At 50.9% G+C, this 20,432-nt stretch overlaps 1 protein-coding gene across 1 annotated transcript in view; it reads left to right on the top strand.

The window, feature by feature from the left end:
- CLTCL1 (clathrin heavy chain like 1) overlaps positions 1–20,432 on the top strand; it is a 112,869-nt gene that overhangs the window by 86,459 nt on the left and 5,978 nt on the right. Inside the window, exons 23-29 of the mRNA XM_025399141.1 lie at positions 3,410–3,574; positions 5,821–5,928; positions 8,969–9,136; positions 9,210–9,359; positions 14,219–14,350; positions 18,494–18,604; positions 18,859–19,029. Of these exons, the coding sequence (XP_025254926.1) occupies positions 3,410–3,574; positions 5,821–5,928; positions 8,969–9,136; positions 9,210–9,359; positions 14,219–14,350; positions 18,494–18,604; positions 18,859–19,029 (1,005 nt within the window). The remainder of the gene's footprint in view (positions 1–3,409; positions 3,575–5,820; positions 5,929–8,968; positions 9,137–9,209; positions 9,360–14,218; positions 14,351–18,493; positions 18,605–18,858; positions 19,030–20,432) is intronic.

The following is a 20,432-nucleotide window of genomic DNA, read 5'->3' as shown; positions in this document are numbered from 1 at the left end:
CCTCTGGCTTAGTAACCGGATTCTCCTGAGTCAGAGGCACTGCGGGCCAGAGCAGAAGCTCCCTCATATAGGGCTGGCTGGGTGGGGCAGAGGTGCACCTGGCTCTTTACTTGTGTTCATAGTGGCCCCAGGCCTGGCAAGCTCTCTGCCTTCTGCTGTCCCCTGAGACAGGGGTCAGTGACCTTCAGCCTGGGGGCCAGATCCAGCCCATCGCCTGGTTTGTATACGTTTCCCACAGTCTGGCATCAGCTGACTGCACCTACATAATGTCATTTAACTCATTTTCTCTGTGTTTCCTGTAAATTGGCAGTAACAAGTCTTACATGGTTACCCCTTTGATAGAATACTTAATTTATGCATTCATCACCTTTTATTAAATATCAGCTGTGTGCCAGGGTAGGGGCTATGGATGGAGCAGGGAAAATAGTAATCAGATTTCTGCCCCATGGATCATAAGATTCTTAAAAATACTGTGGTCTTTTACATGGTGAGTATAAGGAGCTAAGTGAAGCGGGGCAGGGATAGGAAGTGTTGGAACGGTGTGGGTGTGACAGTGGACATTCTGGTTTTAGAAAGGGCCCCTGGGTAGGTGCTGAGTCTGTACACCTCCGGGGAGGAGCTCTTAGAACAAGACAGCAGGGCAAGTGCAAGGGTCCTGTGAGGAGCATTGTGGGGTGCAGGAGCCCATGGCTGGAACACAGCCATCCAGTGAGAGAGGCTTGGGGAGCGATAGGAGAGGCAGCTGTTGATCTGTGGGTCAGGACTTCAGGGGCCATCATGAGGACTCTGGCTTCTGCTCTGGGTGAGACTGGACATTTTGAGCAGAGGAGGAAAATGATCTGGTATAGGGGTCAGCAGAACCCCTCTGGCTGCTATGCTACAAACAGAGCAAAGGACAAGGGTAGAGCAGGGAGTGCGTAGAGGAGGATGGTGCAGTGATGTCACAAGGGGTAGCGACAGCAGATAAAGTGAGCAAGGCAAGTGCAAAGCGTAGTCAGCTTCTGGATGTGTGTTGAAGGCAGAGCCAACAGTGTGTGCTGCCAGGAGTGGTGTGAGAAGAGAAACAGTGAGGGTGGGTCAAGGTTGGGGGTGTGGGGGTCACACTCACCAATGTGGGGACAGTGTGTGAGGACTGCCTGGGGGCATCAGAACTCATTTGGACAAGTCAGACCTCTAGTAGATGCCATGTGAATCTGTCCCGCTGGAAGTAGGAGTTAGGTTTTAGAGGAGAAGCCCAGACTGGAGATGTGCATGGGCAGCCTCCAGGGACAGGCAGCACCCATAGCCGCCACCCGTGTAGGAGAGCATGGCAGTGGGGGTGTGGGGCTGGGGAGGGGATGGGCGAAAGAAACCAGAGCACCCCAAAGCCCCACAGCAGGGAGATGGGGAGATGGAGAGTGGCCAGCGAGCTGGGAAAAAAGCAGGCAGGGGTGTCCAGAAAACCATGTCTGCGTCTGTCTGGAAGAGCAGTGACCCTGGCAGAGGGGCTGGCAAAAGCCTGATTGGAGTGGATTGCAGAGAGAATAGGAAGACAGGGATAGCTGTTATAGACACACAGATACTCCCTGAGAACTGTGCTCTGATGGGAAGCGTGGAAACAGGCTGACAGCCCCCAGGTAAGTTGAGGGCAGAGCAAGTTGGATTAGTTTTGTTTCATTTTATTTATTTTATTTTATTTTATTATTAGTATTTTTTATTTATTTTGAGGCAGAGTTTTGCTCTTGTCTCCCAAGCTAGAGTGCAATGGTGCAATCTCAGCTCACTGCAACCTCTGCCTCCCAGGTTCAAACCATTCTCCTGCCTCAGCCCCCCGAGTAGCTGGGATTTCAGGTGCCCACCATCACGTTCAGCTAAGTTTTCTATTTGTAGTAGAGACAAGGTTTCACCATATTGGCCAGGCTGATCTCGAACTCCTGACCTCAGGTGATCCACCTGCCTCAGCCTCTCAAAAGTGCTGAGATTACAGGTGTGAGCCACCGTGCCTAGCCAGTTTTGTTTTATTTTAAACTCGAGAAAAGAACAGTGGTTCTTTAAGCTTGTCAGAGTGAATGAGTGCAGAAGGTGATGCTGATGCAGGGATTTGCTGAAACCCTGACATGGAGCATGTGGAGAGGGGGTCGGGGCATCCATGGAGCAGACCTTGGTGGCATAGGAAGGACATCCACAGACACTGTGCTGTGAAAGGCTCTCCTGGTTGTTTTCTCAGGAAAAGGGAAGCCAAATACTCAGCTTGAGGAATCGTTAGAGCTTTGAGAGGAGAAGGAGATATGAAAGAGTTGACATGAGAGATGCCATGGATAATGGCAGGTGGGGTGGTGCGGGAGGTGCCGTGGATGACGGAAGTAGGATGGGTAGTGTTGCCAGCGCATTTGATGTTAGCCTTTATGAATTTAGAGAGACCCATCAGCACTTTGGGGTTCTGCTGTCTGTGTTTAGCTCTGCAGCCACAGGTAGGGAATGGGCAGAGAACTAGCTCTGAGCAGGACTGAGAACAGTCAGGAGAGTCAAGGGTTCTGCTGTCTGTGTTTAGCTCTGCAGCCACAGGTAGGGAATGGGCAGAGAACTAGCTCTGAGCAGGACTGAGAACAGTCAGGAGAGTCAAGGGTTCTGCTGTCTGTGTTTAGCTTTGCAGCCACAGGTAGGGAATGGGCAGAGAACTAGTTCTGAGCAGGACTGAGAACTATCAGGAGAATCAAAGGTGAGTGCCAGGAGCTGGGCAGCATGATCTGGGGCCACCAGCTGGGGCAAGTGCAGTGCAAGTTGGGTATTGGGAATACCGGCTGCAGGAATTCAGTCCGGTCACTGGACTGGTGGAGTTGAGGTGCTCAGGATGGTGAGCTGGGCGGTGCTAGGTAGAGGAGGTACTTGTGGCAGGTTCCCAGGGCTGGCAGCTCTCTTCTGAGGTGTAAGGTATGGCTATAGCAGTGACTTGTTCTTGTGAACAGAACAAGGTCCCCAGATCATAGGAAGTCAAGTAAATTGCCGGAGAAGGAGAAGGATTTGTAAATGGCATCAGGAACTAGGGCTGGTGAGTGATACCTGACACAAGATTGGTTGTCAACGGTTTTTATTGAGGAGGAAGGGGAACAGCTTGGAAGCAGCAAGGAGCACAGCTCCTCAGCCCAGGCCCAGTAGGATGCAAATGTAGTAGGTGACAGTCGGGGCCTGAGAGGTGCCAGAACACAGGGTTATGTAGGAGCAGGCAAGTAGAAGCGCCCCCTGAGGTGGAGGAGGGTGTCCAGGGACTGGAAAGCCAAGGCCAACTTCCTCTGGTCACTGGTGCAATCAGAAAGATGCTTACCACCCTAGCAAACAGAATAATACCTCTGCCGTCTAGGCACTTGAAAGCAACTCTGGAGAAATCTTCCCATTGAAGAGTGTCTCAGTCGAGCTACCCTATTACCCATAGGTTGGAGACCGCTGTTATGAGAAAGGAATGTACGAGGCTGCCAAGCTGCTCTATAGCAATGTTTCTAACTTTGCCCGCCTGGCTTCCACCTTGGTTCACCTCGGTGAGTATCAGGCAGCAGTGGACAACAGCCGCAAGGCCAGCAGCACCCGGACGTGGAAGGAGGTGAGCTGCGGGCAACTGCAGACAGCAGAGTGTGCTCTGGACAGGCATGCTCTCTGTGTCCTTTGTGTTCTGCTCGGTACTCTTCTGCCATATGGGATGAGCCTGGGTGCTGGTCTTTTGCCCAGGCAGGGGTCTGAACCCTTGGGATTCTCAGAGTCTCTAAGCTAGTGTTCGCAGTTGGAACAGAGGCCCCAGAGAATCCGATCTCTGACCAGTTGGCCCCCAGAGGCAGCCTCAATAGCATGGAATTATCAGTATTATAAGTATTTTCATCACCCTTTTTAATCATGTCACCTTATTTGCATAATCATTGTAAATTTACATTATTGGTCCTTTGTGGCAAATTGGTAAATTGTCTCGAGGCTCTCTGATAATATCAGAATCATCTTTAAGTAGAAAAAATTGTGACAAAATATCTAAAACGGCATTGTTTAATGAAAGATTAAAATTAGCCTAAAGGTCCAATGTCAAGGCCTTTTTGTTTGTTTGTTTGTTTTGTTTTTGTTTTTGAGATGGAGTCTAGCTCTGTCGCCCAGGCTGGAGTGCAGTGGCGCCATCTCGGCTCACTGCAAGCTCTGCCTCCTAGGTTCACACTGTTCTCCTGCCTCAGCCTCCCGAGTAGCTGGGACTACAGGCACCCGCCACCACGCCTGGCTAATTTTTTTGTATTTTTTAGTAGAGATGAGGTTTCTTGATCTCCTGACCTCATGATCCACCTGTCTTGGCCTCCCAAAGTGCTGGCGGCTTTCAGGGGTGTGAGCCACCGTGCCTGGCTTTCTTTTTTTTTTTTGAGATGGAGTCTTGCTCTGTTGCCTAGGCTGGAGTGCAGTGGTGTGATCTCAGCTTACTGCAACATCTGTCTCCCGAGTTCAAGCGATTCTTCTTCCTCAGCCTCCTGAGTGGCTGGGATTACAGGCGCATGCCACCAAGCCCAGCTAATTTTTGTTATTTTTAGTAGAAACAGTGTTTCACCATGTTGGCTAGGCTGGTCTCGAACTCCTGACCTCAAGTTGTCCGCCCGCCTCGGCCTCCCAAAGTGCTGGTATTACAGGCATGAGCCACCGCGCCCGGCCAAGGCCTTTGTTAATGTATGCATTACAACTCTACCCTGTTGTTTAAGATGAATAGGCAGAGTTGCAGGAAAATATGTTGCCAATATTATGCGAGGAATATGTCATCATGCAGAATGTATGATGTGATTCCACTGTGCATATGTGAGAGATTTGTCAGGGGGCTGGTGTACGTATCACACATAGGAAACAGTGGGCCAAAGATTGTATCTCAAGTTAATGACACTGGCTTATGTGATTATTTTTGTTTATCTTCATGTTCTGCTTTCTCTACCTTGGGAACATGTGCTGTGTATAGAAGGTGGGAGAAGCAGGGAAACTGCACGGCACACCCAGCTCTGTGGTGCAGGGTTAGTCCTGTCAGTTCTCTCAGGAAGCACAGCTGAAGGGCCTCTCTGCACAGGAGAATTCTGTACTTCTCAAGGCTTGTTATCGTTAAGTATACATACTGTACAGTACAGAAAACAAAAGTAGTCTAAAAAATTGTTAAAGCAGGCCGGGCACAGTGGCTCACGCCTATAATCCCAGCACTTTGGGAGGCCGAGGCAGGCACACAAGGTCAGGAGATCAAGACCATCCTGACTAACATGGTGAAACCCCGTCTCTACTAAAAATACAGAAATTAGCCGGGTGTGGTGGTGGGCACCTGTAGCCCCAGCTACTCGGGAGCCTGAGGCAGGAGACTGGTGTGAACCCAGGAGGCAGAGGTTGCAGTGAGCCAAGATCATGCCACTGCACTCCAGCCTGGGTGACAGAGCGAGACTCCATCTCAAAAAAAAAAAATTATTAAAGCAAACTCCCCCGTGAAATCAACACTCAGATGAGATGCACTCCGATGGTCATTATTTTTTAGCCTTCCTTTTCAAACCCCAAACCTGGAATTCCAGTATGACTTTCCCGCCACCTGAACAAAACTCAGGGCCTAAGAAGTAATGCACGAACTTTCTTCTTTCTGTGGTCTCAAGCACCTCCTTGGCCTGCTGCAGATTATAAATGTCATATTTTTTCCTCCCAGTCTTGTACAGTTCATCCTGGAGTTAGCTACTTGTTCAGAATCCAACTTAAAACACCCCACTGGCTGGTATTTCTGCATTTGCAACTGTGTCCCTTGTAAGTCAGCTGCTGTGGTGCTGTGTCCTGTCTTGGGGACCCTCACGCTTGCCCTCCATCCCCTAGGTGTGCTTTGCCTGCGTGGATGGACAGGAGTTCCACCTCGCACAGCTGTGTGGTCTTCACATCGTCATTCATGCAGATGAGCTGGAGGAGCTGATGTGCTATTACCAGGTGACCAGGTGATCTCTGCTGGTAATGCAGATGACAAGTGATGCCTAAATACTCCACACACAGGCACGGTCATCCCCTTAGCATGTGACCGTCACAGTGCTGCATCTGCAGATTTGAAGCATGGCCCCAAGGGGAGAATTCATGTGTTAGACGGTCATTTATAAACTAAATTCAGTTGCCTTGTTAGCGATCCTTGACCTCATGGCTGGCTGGAATTTTGTGTTTTTAAAGTTCTCTCCCTCCTTTTGTGTTATTGGGCCTTCAGAAACTCAGTCAGTGGCTTGCATGCCGGGAACAACCCTTGGCGGGTTGCTGAGAATACTGGGCTGGTGTTGACAGAGCTCCGGTCCATAGCCTAGTTCCCCAGTGTGTAGCCCCAGGAGTCTGTTTATCAATTGCCATAGGGACAAAGCACGGGCAAGAGAGGGAACCCCACATGGACCCTTTGGAAGGGCGGGGCCCTGTGTGTTCATGCTGTAGGTGGGCTCTCTCGAGTGGTTGGTAGACAGTGATTTGTGTGTTTAGGGACCTGGGCTTCCACTTGTGGGATTCCTAGAGCTGCATGACACTGCAGGTATGGTTAGTCAAGGCAGATGAAGATGGGATGGACTCTGCTCAGCAGTGTTACCATAGCCATGGAACTTGAGCCTCAAACCCCTCACTACATCAGACGTCGTCTGGAGGGGCTCGCACCAGCACCAGTGTGTCTAGATATCAGGCTGGGTGTGATGGCTTTTCAATGAGAAATGCTTTCCCACCCCCAGAGAGGCGCCTGAGAAATGAACTGGAAAGCCAACAGGGAGGGTAATCAACCAGTACAGGGCTGACAAAAGAACAATTTAGTCAGCAAATATTTGAGTACCTACTATGTGCTAGGCATTATTCTCAATAATTGTATCAGTGAACAAAACAGAAAAGCCTCTATTTAATTGAATTGGCATTCAGCAAGGTTGGCAGGCAAGCAACAAACCTAGTGAATAATTGTATAGTGTGTTTGAAGGTGATGAGTTATAGAGGAAAATGGAGCCGGTTTGAGGGCATGGAAGTGCCTGGATGGAGTTTCATGAAGGGGCAGTCAAGGTAGCAGCAATTGATGGGGTGACATTTGAGCAAAGACCTGAAGAAATAGAAGGATTTGGTCATGAGGACATTTGAGGGAAGGGTCAGTGGCCAGGCAAAGTCCTGAGGCAGGAGTGTGCTGTGTGTTCAAGGAAGGGGCTGGAACCAGAGATGGGGCAGGGAGGCTGATGGAGGGCCAGATCTCAGGCCGTTAGGAAGGCCACGGGCTGTACTTGGGATGGATGCAGGGCTGACCTGATGGGGTAAAAGGATCATGGTGGCTCATGTGCTGAGACCACATACTTGAGAAGTAGGGACAGGAGCCAGGAGAGCAGCTAGAGGCTGTTGCAGTGGTCTAGGCGAGAAGGGACAGTGACTCTGACTAGGGTGGTGGTGACAGGGTGAGAGGTGATCAGGCCATCAGGACTGGGTATGTGCTTTAAATGAGCAGCCACCCTGATATGCTAATGCACTGATGTAGAGTGAGAGAGAAAAGCCCAGGAGAACTCCTTTTGGTTTTGGCTTGAACAACTAGAAATACGGAGTTATCACCAGTGGATGAGGGGAAGACTGAAGGTGCAGCGTGGGAGGGAAGGACAGGAATTACTTTTTGGACACGTGGTGCTAAGTCTTGAGCTGCCTGCTGCATGTTCAGGTGGGAGCATTAGGTAGGCAGCTGGAGACAGATCTGGAGCTCCACAGAGGAGGAGCCTAGCTAGAGCAGTGAACCCAGAGTTGCTGACATACAAGTGATCCATATCTATCTGTTTGCCTGCAGTCCCCTGGGGATGAGTGTAGGTGAAAAGACCAGACTGCCCAACAGGGATGGGCTGAGGAGGAGAGCAGGAGCAGCCAGTACAGTGGGAAGAAAACCCAGAGAGTGTGCTGGCTTCTGGATGCACTGGGGAAGAGGGAGCGGTCAGCAGGGCCAGGGGGATGCTCGTGACCTGAAGCTTGGGGGAGACTCAGCCTGATGCTGACTGGAGAGAACAGGGAGAGGAATGGGAATGGTTGCTGTGAGGAGTCTTTGCTGCAAAGGGAAGTAGAAAAAAATGGGATGGTAACTAGCAGGCACATTGGGTCGAGAGGAGGTGTTTAGGACAGGAGGATAAGTGGGATGCTTGCTGAACCCAGCTGTGGAGAGCGAAGATAAGGCAGAAGAGAAATGAGGAGTCACTGGAGCAGTGGCCTTGGTAGGCAAGCAGGTGGGATGGAGCTACAGGCTGGGCAGATTCCAGACAGGAGCACAGGCGGCGTGTCTGTAGCTGATTGGGGGGTGCAGATGCTGCTGGCAGACAAGTATGCCACTGGGAAATGAGGTTGGTCTGAGAGTGGAGGGGGCACAGAAGTTGTCCTCCTTAGGAAAACAAGAGGCGTGAGGTGATCCTCTAGGTTGGGCCCTCCCAGGGCTGTGGTGGTTAGAGTAAAGGGAAAGGGTCACATGGCTGGGTGTTTCTCCAGGGTTTCTGCATGCTGAGCAGGCTGTAACCAGACATCTGGTCTTGTCCAAGGAGCATGTCAGAGGGGTGTAGGGCTGAATGCAAGGGGCTGGCCATCATAATTAGGGACACAGTGAAACAACAGCCACATGGCATCGTGAGTGGAGTTGAAGGCTTGTTGGAGCCAGGATCTCAGTAATGAGCTGTGGCAAGGGATTAAAACAAATCATTCCCAGACCCTGTTACCACCCACTTCCTACCTTTTTTCTAATTATTTTCATAAAATTGGCAATACTAATTTGCACTTACTAAACTTGAAAATTGTAGTGCAGTGTGCCACTGGTAATTGTCAGATGATCCAATAAGTTGCTAAGTAAATGGCATGATCTGTAGCACAGTATGTACACACGTTTTCTTCACACGTGCCTCCTCGGGATCATTCCCAGTCACCAGCACGGTCCCTGCGGCGTGGGCATGGGCTGGAGGGTGGCTGCCGGAAGCATGCAATTGCGCTGCCCCACGTGTGGCTGTTGGTCTACTAGGATCGCGGCTACTTTGAGGAGCTGATCTCAATGTTGGAGGCGGCCCTGGGCCTGGAGCGGGCCCACATGGGCATGTTCACAGAGCTGGCCATCCTCTACTCCAAATTCAAGCCACAGAAGATGCTGGAGCACCTGGAGCTTTTCTGGTCCCGTGTCAACATCCCAAAGGTACTGTGTGCTCCTGACAGTCTGGCAGCCGTGGCCACATGCGGCACAAGCCGACCCTGGCCTCCTTGTCCAGGTTCTGAGGGCTGCAGAGCAGGCACACCTGTGGGCTGAGCTGGTGTTCCTCTACGACAAGTACGAGGAATACGACAATGCTGTGTTCACCATGATGAGCCACCCCACTGAAGCCTGGAAGGAGGGTCAGTTCAAGGACATCATTACCAAGGTAAGAGGGGATACAGAGCACCGGCTCCTGCCAGCCTCTGCCAGGCCCTATTCTGGGTGCGGGGGAATGGGCAGGTGGGAGTGGAATGAGTGCCAGCATGCCCCGATGCTGTGTGTGCGTTCACTTGTTTGAGTCCACCACCCTCTGGGCAGATCGTGGTAATTCCATCTTTGAAGGGAATTGACACTTAAGAAGGGCAGGTGACCCGTCTAACGATGCACAGCTGAGCTGTGGGCAGGGTCAGGCCAGCATGCAGCCGTGTCCCTATGGCCCTGTGACCCTGCCTGCCCCTCCCACCACATCACGCCCTCGTGGCCAGGCCTCAGTTTGCTCTTCCTTCTGCCCTGTCAGCTCAGGGCTCCCACCCCCACTTCCTGTGGTGGTTTTTCACCATCGGACCTTTTTTTTTTTTTAATTCATGTCTCTCCCCAGCACCAGCGGCCTTACCTGTCTGGGAGTGGGCCTCCATCCTGTAGCCTCACTGGGCTAAACCGGGACCCAGGTTCCTCTGCCAGCAGCCACAGTGTTGGATGGTGTCGGGTTTGGGTGCCATGGTCAAATGAGCCCTTGTTATTTTATTTCCTGGTCTCTTAGAGAGTTCAGCGTTAGGACTCACCCTTCTCTAGCTCTGTATGTGAGTTTGGTGAAGGGGCTGGAATTCTTTATCCTCAGCCCCCATCCCTTTGCATTGGGTATCTGCACTTTGTGCCATGGTCCTTGGGTAACTAACTGGTCACAGTCCACTATGACTGGAGTGGCACAGCAGTGAGCTGTGGCCTCGCTCATGCACCTTCTTTTCCGCATGCAGCTACTGAGGGTGGGCGTGAGCGGCAGATGGGCTGCCGGGTGAGGCCTTCAGCCTCTGCCTTTCCTGGGAACTATTTGAAGGACCTCAGTGTTGAACACCAGGCCACATACCTGAACTTCTTGTTGGAGGACATCCATGTTACTGGGCATGGTGGTACATGAAGGTGGAGGCCTTTGATGGGGCGTCCCACCCTGAGCAGAGTCTGCAGGTTGCTGGAGGGAGTGCGGCCAGGCCATACCTTACTGTGGCCTGGCACACATGGCTGGTGCCTTGTAGATTTGTCTGTGTGCTGGAAAATCCATACTTGATCATTCCTGTGTGTACTTTATTCACATTTTAACTCCTCTGATATAAGGGTGTTTTTAAAAATTGTTGAGCCGTGGTGGAAGTGGCCATGCTTTTGTTTCTTAGTGGCATATAAAATAATAGCAGGACAGCTGAGACTCGCTGTGTGGGAGAGCAGCATCTCTCATCTGTGCCTGCAGGGCTGATGGCAGAGTCCAGTTCCTTGTGTGACTCATGATGCTTCTACTACAACCTGCTGTGTAGGAGACAGACACTGTCAGCTCAGGTGTGAAGGGGGCAGGAGGATACTCGCCAGTGCAGGGGCCCAATCAGATGGATGACATCCAATCTATATTTGGGGGCATACGATAGCAGGAATCCACTTAGCCATAGGGCTGGGCCAGCAGCAGCCTGAGCAGGGGTGCTTGCTAACTCAGACAGGGGGGTACCCCAGCTCAGCCGTTTGCTGTCTCTGTCCATGTGGGTTAGGGGTGTCACCGCTGTGAACCTCGTTATCCCATTGATACAATGGGCATCATGTTTCCCCCTGACCAAGTGGTCCATGGCAGGTGCGTGGCATCCAGTGGGCACTTCTTTCAGGTCGTACAGCACAGCACGCCAGCCAGCTACCCTGGAGCTTGTGATGGAATCTGAGCTTCAGTTTTCTCTTCTTTTGTTTTATTATTATTATTTTTTGAAACAGAGTCTTGCTGTGTCACTCAGGCTGGAGTGCAGTGGCACCATCTCTGCTCACTGCAACCTCCACCTCCCAGATTCAAGTGATTCTTCTGCCTCAGCCTCCCAAGTAGCTGGGATTACAGGTGCTCGCCACCACTCCCGGCTAATTTTTGTATTTTTAACAGAGACAGGGTTTTGCCATGTTGGCCAGGCTGGTCTCAAACTCTTGACCTCAGATGATCCTGAGAGGTGAAGCCAGCTGGACTTCCTGGGTTGAGTGGGGACTTGGAGACTTTTTGTGCCTAGCTAAATGACTGTAAGTACACCAATCAGCACTCTGTGTCTAGCTAAAGGATTGTAAACACACCAATCAGCACTCTGTAAAAACGCACCAATCAGCGCTCTGTAAAATGGACCAATCAGCACTCTGTAAAGTGGAACAATCAGCAGGATGTGGGCAGGGCCAAATAAGAGAATAAACCTGGCCTCCGGAGGCCACAGGCAACTGAGCTCGAGTGCCTTTGCGGTGTGTGGAAGCTTTGTTCTTTTTTTTTTTTTTTTTTTTTGAGACGGAGTCTTGCTCTGTTGCCCAGGCTGGAGTGCAGTGGCGCAATCTCGGCTCACTGCAAGCTCCGCCTCCCGGGTTCACGCCATTCTCCTGCCTCAGCCTCCCGAGTAGCTGGGACTACAGGCGCCCGCCGCTGCGCCCGGCTAATTTTTTCTATTTTTAGTAGAGACGGGGTTTCACCATGGTCTGGATCTCCTGACCTTGTGATCCACCCGCCTCGGCCTCCCAAAGTGCTGGGATTACAGGCGTGAGCCACCGCGCCCGGCGAAGCTTTGTTCTTTTGCTCTTCATAATAAATCTTGCTGCTGCTCTTTTGGTCTACACTACCTTTAAGAGCTGTAACACTCACTGCGAAGGTCTGGGGCTTCACTTCTGAAGTCAGCGAGACCACAAACCCACTGGAAGGGAGAAACTCTGGACACATCTGAGCATCTGAAGGAACAAACTCCAGACACACCATCTTTAAGACCTGTAACACTCACCGTTATTCTTGAAGTCAGTGAGACCAAGAACCCACCAGAAGGAATAAATTCTGGACACAATCTGCCCGCCTCAGCCTCCCAAAGTGCTGGGATTACAGGCATGAGCCACCACGCCCAGCCTTCCGTTTTCTCTTCTATGAAACAGGGATACTACCATGTCTTCTGGGGCGCTGGCTGTCCTTGCTGACCGTGCTAGTGGGCACAGGCCTGCCAGAAAGGGCCAAGAGAGCACATGATACCAGGTGTCCTGCAAGGGAAGCTAGGACTGCTGGTGCCCCACTTCAAGTCTGCCCACTCACATGGTGCCCTGCAAGAGCCTCAGTGAAATAGGCTTGTCCTTGGATGGTTCATCTCCTTCATGGGAAGCCCGAGGAGCCTTGTGGTTGGCGGGGAACCAGGTGGGGCTTTGAGGAGGTGATTTGCCACAGAAGATGGACTTGAGCCCCTACCCTCCACCTCAGCCCCACATCACATCCTGACCGCCCTCTGCTTTTTCAGTGTCTAGTTGAGATCCCCCCTGACCTAGCCCTGCTGCTGCTGAGTAAAGGGCCAAGCTGGAAGGCTGCCAGGTCCTACAGCTCCAATACGAGTGGACCCACAATGGCCTGTGGCGGAGTCTGGGGGCCCACCAGTGCTGTAGGTGGAGATTTGTGATGGGGCCAGGTCACCATTCTGCTCTGCATCCATGGTGGCAGGTACTGGGGACCTTGCTTCCTGTCTGGGTCAGAATCTTTGGTGACAGTGAGTGCTGTAGCACAAAAGGGAAAGAGAAGGAGAAAGAAGATACTCTGAAGTGATAAGCCATAGAGGGGTCATTAGAACCTTTTTAGTCAGTAGACCCCATCGGGCCCCACATTTTTGCCAGGTCACCCAAACCCAGCAGTGCTGGAGGCTCCAATGGTGACCACCCTGGGCTCCCAGCATGGCTTTAGCTCCAGCTGTGCCCTGTGCACACCCCAGGACCCCCCCACACTCATGCGGACACATTCATCACCACTGGTTTAGTTCATGCCCATCTGGCTTACATGCTCCCTGAACAGAGCTGTGTCCAGGCCCTGGACATCAATGCCACAGTCATCAGGCCACCAAATGACATCACTGGGGCCGGGCGTGGTGGCTCATGCCTATAATCTCAGCACTTTGGGAGGCCGAGGCGGGCGGATCATGAGGTCAGGAGATCGAGACCATCCTGGCTAATATGGTGAAACCCCGTCTCTACTAAAAATACAAAAATTAGCCGGGCGTGGTGGCGGGTGCCTGTAGTCCCAGCTACTCGGGAGACTGAGGCAGGAGAATGGTGTGAACCCAGGAGGCGGAGCTTGCAGTGAGCCAAGATCGTGCCACTGCACTCCAGCCTGGGTGACAGAGCGAGACTCTGTCTCAAAAAAAAAAAAAAAAAAAAAAACAATGACATCGCCCAGCAAGGGAATGGTGGCAAACCAGTGGGGAAAGTGCTGAGAGACACAGCAGCCTGGCTAGATCTCGAGACCCAGGAGCACAGGCACAGGGTCCACCCAGAGTGGTCCACTCTCTGCATGGGCTGACCTTCAGGTCTCACCCAGGGTCTGAGCACCACAGTGTTTCAGCTCAGAAGCTTTGGGGATGTCACAGGATGTGCTGTCCAGTTGGTTATGGCTCAGGCTGAGGCTTCAAAGGAAGGCTGGGGTAATCTTGCTTGGGTGGAAGCATACTGTGTTGTTCAGTTTTGCTGTTGGGCTTCATTCTGGCTGATTACACTTCATTCATTCATTCAGCAGATACTGGTTGAGTGTGGACCCTGCATCAGATACTGGTGTGGTTGCTGGGTTGAGGCAGGAAACCCTGAGACTAGCCTCTTAAGAAAAATGGTCGGTGTGTCAGTGCTGGGAGACAAAATACCTCAGGGATGGGAGGAGGCACCTTCACAGGCCATTGAGTCTTATAGAGGGTAGTTGTGGCAGGCTTCAGTAGTAAAGTGCCATTTGAGCAAAAACTGGAAGGAGCCCTGGGGTATCTGGAGACAGGGACAGGAACTGACCCTCAGGTTTGCTCCCCGCAGGTTGCCAACGTTGAGCTCTGTTACAGAGCCCTGCAGTTCTATTTGGATTACAAACCACTGCTCATCAATGACTTGGTGCTGGTGCTGTCACCCCGGCTGGACCACACCCGGACAGTCAGTTTCTTTTCAAAGGTGAGTCAGCGAAAACCCCGGGTAGAAGAGTGTACTGGGCTAGCTCTAACAAAGTCATCTGAATGATAGCACCTTGATAAAGAGCTTTTGAAATGACCCACAGCTAACTTGAAGATTCACCAGTGTATCAAACTGTTTTAGATTTCAGACACAGGAATACCTCCCGTATCATGCTTCACTTTATTGTGCTTCTCAAATTCTGTGTTTTTTAAAAGATTAGAGGTTTGTGGCCGAGTGTGGTGGCTCACACCTGTAATCCCAGCACTTTGGGAGGCCGAGGTGGGCAGATCATGAGGTCAGGAGATCGAGACCATCCTGGCTAACACGGTGAAACCCCGTCTCTACTAAAACTAAAAAAATTAGCCGGGTGTCAGGCCGGGCGCGGTGGCTCAAGCCTGTAATCCCAGCACTTTGGGAGGCCGAGGCGGGCGGATCACGAGGTCAGGAGATCGAGACCATCCTGGCTAACATGGTGAAACCCCGTCTCTACTAAAAATACAAAAAACTAGCCGGGCGCGGTGGCGGGCGCCTGTAGTCCCAGCTACTCGGAGGCTGAGGCAGGAGAATGGCCTGAACCTGGGAGGCGGAGCTTGCAGTGAGCCGAGATCGCGCCACCGCACTCCAGCCTGGGTGACACAGCGCGAGACTCCGTCTCAAAAAAAAAAAAAAAAATTAGCCGGGTGTGGTGGCAGGCGCCCGTAGTCCCAGCTACTCGGGAGGCCGAGGCAGGAGAATAGTGTGAACCCAGGAGGCAGAGCTTGCAGTGAGCCGAGATCGCACCACTGCACTCCAGCCTGGGCAACAGAGCAAGACTCTGTCTCAAAAAAAAAAAAAAAAAAGATTGGAGGTTTGTAACCCTCATTGATCAAGTCTGTCAGCCATTCTTCCAACAGCATGTGCTCACTTCGTGTCTCTGTGTCACGGTTTAGGATTTCGCACAATACCTCAAATTTTCTCATTATATATGTTATGGTGATCTGTGATCAGTGATCTTTTTTTTTTTGAGACAGTATTGCACCGTTGCCCAGATGGGAGTGCAGTGGCATGATCATAACTCACTGCAACCTTGAACTCCGGGCCTCAAGCAGTCTTCCCACCTTGGCCTCCTGCAGTGCTGGGATTATAGACTTGAGCCAGTGCACACAACCAGCAATCTTTGATGTTACTATCGTAATTGTTTTGGGATGCCACAAACCATGCCCCTATAAGAAGGGGAACTTAATAGATAAATGTTGTATGTGTTCTAACTGCTCCACTGACTGGCCGTGCCCTGGTCCCTCTTCCTTTCCTTGGACCTCCCTATTCCTTGAGACACAACAACATTGAAATTAGGCTAATTAATGGCTGGGCATGGTCGCTTACGCCTGTAATCTCAACACTTTGGGAGGCTGAGGCGGGTGGATGACCAAAACGGATGGATCACCCGAGGTCAGGAGTTCAAGAGTAGCCTGGCCAACATGGTGAAACCCCGTCTCTACTAAAAATACAAAAATTAGCCAGGCGTGGTGACAGGCACCTGTAGTCCCAGCTACTTGGGAGGCTGAGACAGGAGAATCGCTTGAACCCAGGGGGTTGCAGTGAGCTGAGATTGCACCACAGCACTCCAGCCTGGGCAACAGAGAGAGAGAGATTCCATCTCAAAAAAATAATAAATTATTGTGCATTTCAAAATAGCTAAAGGAGAAGATTTGAAATGTTCCCAACACAAAGAAATGATAAATGCTTGAGGTGATGGACATCCTAATTGCCCTGATTTGATCATTCCACATGTGTATATGTATCAAAATATTACATATGCCCAATAAATATGCACAACTATCATGTATCAATAAAAAGTTGGAAATAAGTAAAGACACCAGTATATAAGGAAAATATTCATATATTAACAGAAGTTTGGAAGAAGTGGATTCCAACCCTCATGGATGACTTTGGGGGTTCAGGACTTCAGTGGAGAAAGTCACTGCAGATTCAGGGGAAACAGCAGGAGAACTAGAATTAGAAGTGGAGCCTGAAGAAGGGACTGAATTGCTGTAATCTTAGGATCCAACTTGAACAGATGAGGAGTTGCTTCTTAGGGATGAGCAAAGAAAGTGGTTTCTTACGATAGAATCTCCTCCTGGGACAGACGCTGTGAACATTATTGAAATGACTACAAGGGATTTAGAATAGTGCATAAACCTAGTTGATAAAGCAGCAGCAAGTTTGGAGAGGACTGAGATCAATTCTGAAAGATGTCCTACTGTGAGTGCAGTGCTGTCAAAGAGCATTGCATGCTGCACAGCAATCCGTTTGTCTGTTTTGTTGGTTTTGTTTTATGCAACGCAAGTCTAGAGTGGTCTTACATAAAGGGAAGAGTCAGTCAGTGAGGCAAACCTCATTGATGTCTTTATTTTAAGAAATCGCTGGCCAAGCGCAGTGGCTCACGCCTGTAATCCCAGCACTTTGGGAGGCCGAGGTGGGTGGATCACGAGGTCTGGAGTTCGAGACCAGCCTGACCAACGTGGTGAAACTTTGTCTCTACTAAAAATACAAAAATTAGCCAGGCACGGTGGGCGCACACCTGTAATCCCACATACTCAGAAGGCTGAGGCAGGAGAATCACTTGAACCCAGGAGGCAGAGATTGCAGTGAGCTGAGATCACGCCACTGCACTCCAGCCTAGGCGACAGAGCAAGACTCCTTTTGCCCAAAAAAAAAAAAAAAAAAAGGGAAAGAAAGAAGTTGCTGGCTGGGCACAGTGGCTCATGCCTATAATCCTAGCAATTTGGGAGGCAGAGGCGGGCAGATCACCTGAGGTCAGGAGTTCAAGACCAGCTTGGCCAACATGGCGACACCCTGTGTCTACTAAAAATACAAAAATTAGCCGGGTATGGTGGCATGTGCCTGTTAATCCCAGCTACTCGGGAGGCTGAGGCAGGAGAATCGCTTGAACCCGGGGGCTGGAGGTTGCAGTGAGCTGGGATCAGATCACTTCACTGCAGCTGGGGCAAAAGAGCAAAACTCTTGTCTCAAAAAAAAAGAGGCCGGGCGCCGTGGCTCACACCTGTGATCCCAACATTTGGGAGGCTGAGGTGGGTGGATTACAAGGTCAGGAGTTTGAGACCAGCCTGGCCAATATGGTGAAACCCTGTCTCTACTAAAAATACAAAAATTAGCCAGGCATGGTGGCGGGCACCTATAATCCCAGCTACTCAGCAGGCTGAGGCAAGAGAATCACTTCAAACTGGGGTGGGGTGGAGGTTGCAGTGAGCTGAGATCAGACCACTTCACTCCAGCCTGGAGGACAGAGCAAGACTCCATCTCAAAAAAAAAAAGAGAAATTGCTACAGCCTTTCCAGCCTTCAGCAGCCACCACTTGGATGAATCAGCAGCCATCAACACTGAGGCAAGACCCTCCACGGCAAAAAGATTACAACTCACTGAAGGCTCAGATGATTGTTAGCATTCTTTAGTGCTAAAATATTTTTAATTAAGGTGTGTACTCTGTAGACATAATGCTGTTACACACTTAATAGGCTACAACATAGTATAAACATTAATTGGCCAGGCGCGGTGGCTTACGCCTGTAATCCCAGCACTTTGGGAGGCCAAGGTGGGCGGATCACGAAGTCAGGAGATCGAGAGCATCCTGGCTAACAGGGTGAAACCCCATCTCTACTAAAAATACAAAAAGAAATTAGCCGGGCATGGTGTCGGTTGCCTGTAGTCCCAACTACTCAAGAGGCTGAGGCAGGAGAATAGCATGAACCCAGGAGGCGGAGCTTGCAGGGAGCCGAGATTGCGCCACTGCATTCCAGCTTGGGCGACAGAGCGAGACTCCGTCTCAAAACAAAAACAAAAACAAAAACACATTAATATGACTCTGTTTATTGTGACATTCACTTTATTATGGTGGTCTGGAACCAAACCCCAGTGTCTGTGAGGTGTGAATGTCTCTGGTGACATTGGTGTCCACTGAATCACCCAGACAGTCCTCTTTGTGTGAGTATAGGTCTTTTGGTTCTAGGTGTCCAGAAGGTGCCTTTGAATGGTCCAGAGCTGGACCATTCAAGTGGATGGCACGCACATGCCCACCTGTACCCCTGCCTAGTGTCCCCATAACAAGCTTGGCCAAGTGCCTTGACAGTTACCCCAACTTGTTAGGCAGGTCAGCTGCCCCTGGTGAAGCCTTACCTGCGGTCAGTCCAGAGCCACAACAACAAGAGTGTGAATGAGGCACTCAACTACCTGCTGACAGAGGAGGAGGACTATCAGGTGGGTGTGCAGGAGGGAGCCCTGTCCTGGGTGGGCTGGGCTTCTCCCCTGCAACTGCCATTCTGTTCTCAAAGCAGGCTGCCTTTGCACAGGAGAGTATGCAGGTCTCACAGGACACCAGTGGATGTATGGGTAGGGGCCCTTCTAAGGCCGTGGTGATAGCAGCAGCCATCAAGTAACACAAGGTGTCTGCTCCATGTGTAGGCAGCCCATGTCACAGTGTCTCATCCCTCACAGAAAGGCTGTCTTCCTAGGGCTTAAGGGCATCTATCGATGCCTATGACAACTTTGACAACATCAGCCTGGCTCAGCGGCTGGAGAAGCATCAGCTGATGGAGTTCAGGCGCATTGCAGCCTATCTGTACAAGCGCAATAACTGGTGGGCCCAGAGTGTGGAGCTCTGCAAGAAGGATCATCTCTACAAGGTTGGTGGCCCGGGCCCCTGTTTCCTCCCACCTTCCTGCCTTGGTATACTTCCTGATGCTTTGGGGGTCACACCCCTTCCCTCTTGTTCCTGAGACCTGGCTCTGAGCTTCACCAGGGGATCCTCATGGTGGGTGGGGGGATTGGCATTAAGGGGAGACCATATTTAGAACATAGGGTAAGAATTGGGAGTGAGTTAGAACCCCTTAAAAACTGTTTGCATTGAAAGACTTACAGAGTCTTAGGGAGTTGATTCTTTTCACGACAGGTACGTGTGAGTTTCATTCTACCAAAACACAGTGTGGCAAGATTCACTTTTTGACACCTACTTTACTTCCTATAAAGATTTGGGAACTTACCTGTAATCTCAGCACTTTGGGAGGTTGGGGTGGGCGGAGTGCTTGAACCCAGGAGTTTGAGACCAGCCTGGGTGACATGGCAAGACCCCATCTTTACAAAAAATTAGCCAGGTGTAATGATGGACATCGGTGGTACCAGCCACTCGGGTGGCTGAGAAGGGAGGATCACTTGAGCTCAGGAGTCAGAAGCTGCAGTGAGCTATGATCACACCACTGCTCCGTAGGCAAGAGTGAGACCCTGTCTCCAAAAAAAAAAGATTTGAGGAATTTAAAAGCCTAAATTAAAATCACATTCAAAGGCCGAGCGTGGTGGCTCATGCCTGCAATCCCAGCACTTTGGGAGGCCAAGGTGGGCAGATCATTTGAGGTCAGGAGTTCAAGACCAGCCTGGCCAATGTGGTGAAACCCCATCTCTACTGAAAATGCAAAAGTTAGCCAGGTGTAGTGGTGTACTCCTGTAATCCCAGCTACTTGGGAGGCTGAAGCAGGAGAATCGCTTGAACCCGGGAGGCAGAGGTTGCAGTGAGCAGAGATTGCGCCACTCCACTCCATCCTGGGTGACAGAGTGAAACTGTTCCTGAAAAAAAAAAAAAAGGAAAAAAATAAATAAATCACATTCAAAACATTTGTTTCAAAGCTGGGTATAGTCCTGTGCACCTGTAGTCCCAGCTGCTTTAGAGGCTGAGGTGGGAGGACCACTTGAGAGGAAAAACAGTGTGTTTTTCTACTGGTGAGAGGTTTCTTAGTATCATTCTCAGACTGGTTCTCAGACCAGGATCCGGGCATCTGCTGGACAGGTTGGGCTGCCTGGAAGAACCACCAAGACCCCAAAGGCATTAGCATCCTCTGCTTGGCCTGAACATCTCCCTGAGGGTGAGGTGGAGTTGTACAAGAGGGCCTTGTCTGTGCTGTGTTACGCAGCTGAGCCAATTCCCAAGGGCCCCTTGTGCCCAGAGACTCTGGACTTGACCTGAGGGTGTTACTTATGGAGTTGGCCTTGGGCATTCCTGAGTATCTTCCCAGGACACATGGACACCTGCCACCTC

Source organism: Theropithecus gelada, chromosome 10, assembly GCF_003255815.1.
Source record: "Theropithecus gelada isolate Dixy chromosome 10, Tgel_1.0, whole genome shotgun sequence".
Classification (NCBI taxonomy): domain Eukaryota; kingdom Metazoa; phylum Chordata; class Mammalia; order Primates; family Cercopithecidae; genus Theropithecus; species Theropithecus gelada.
The sequence above is the reverse complement of the archived record's forward strand: the minus strand, read 5'-3'. Positions and strand labels throughout refer to the sequence as shown.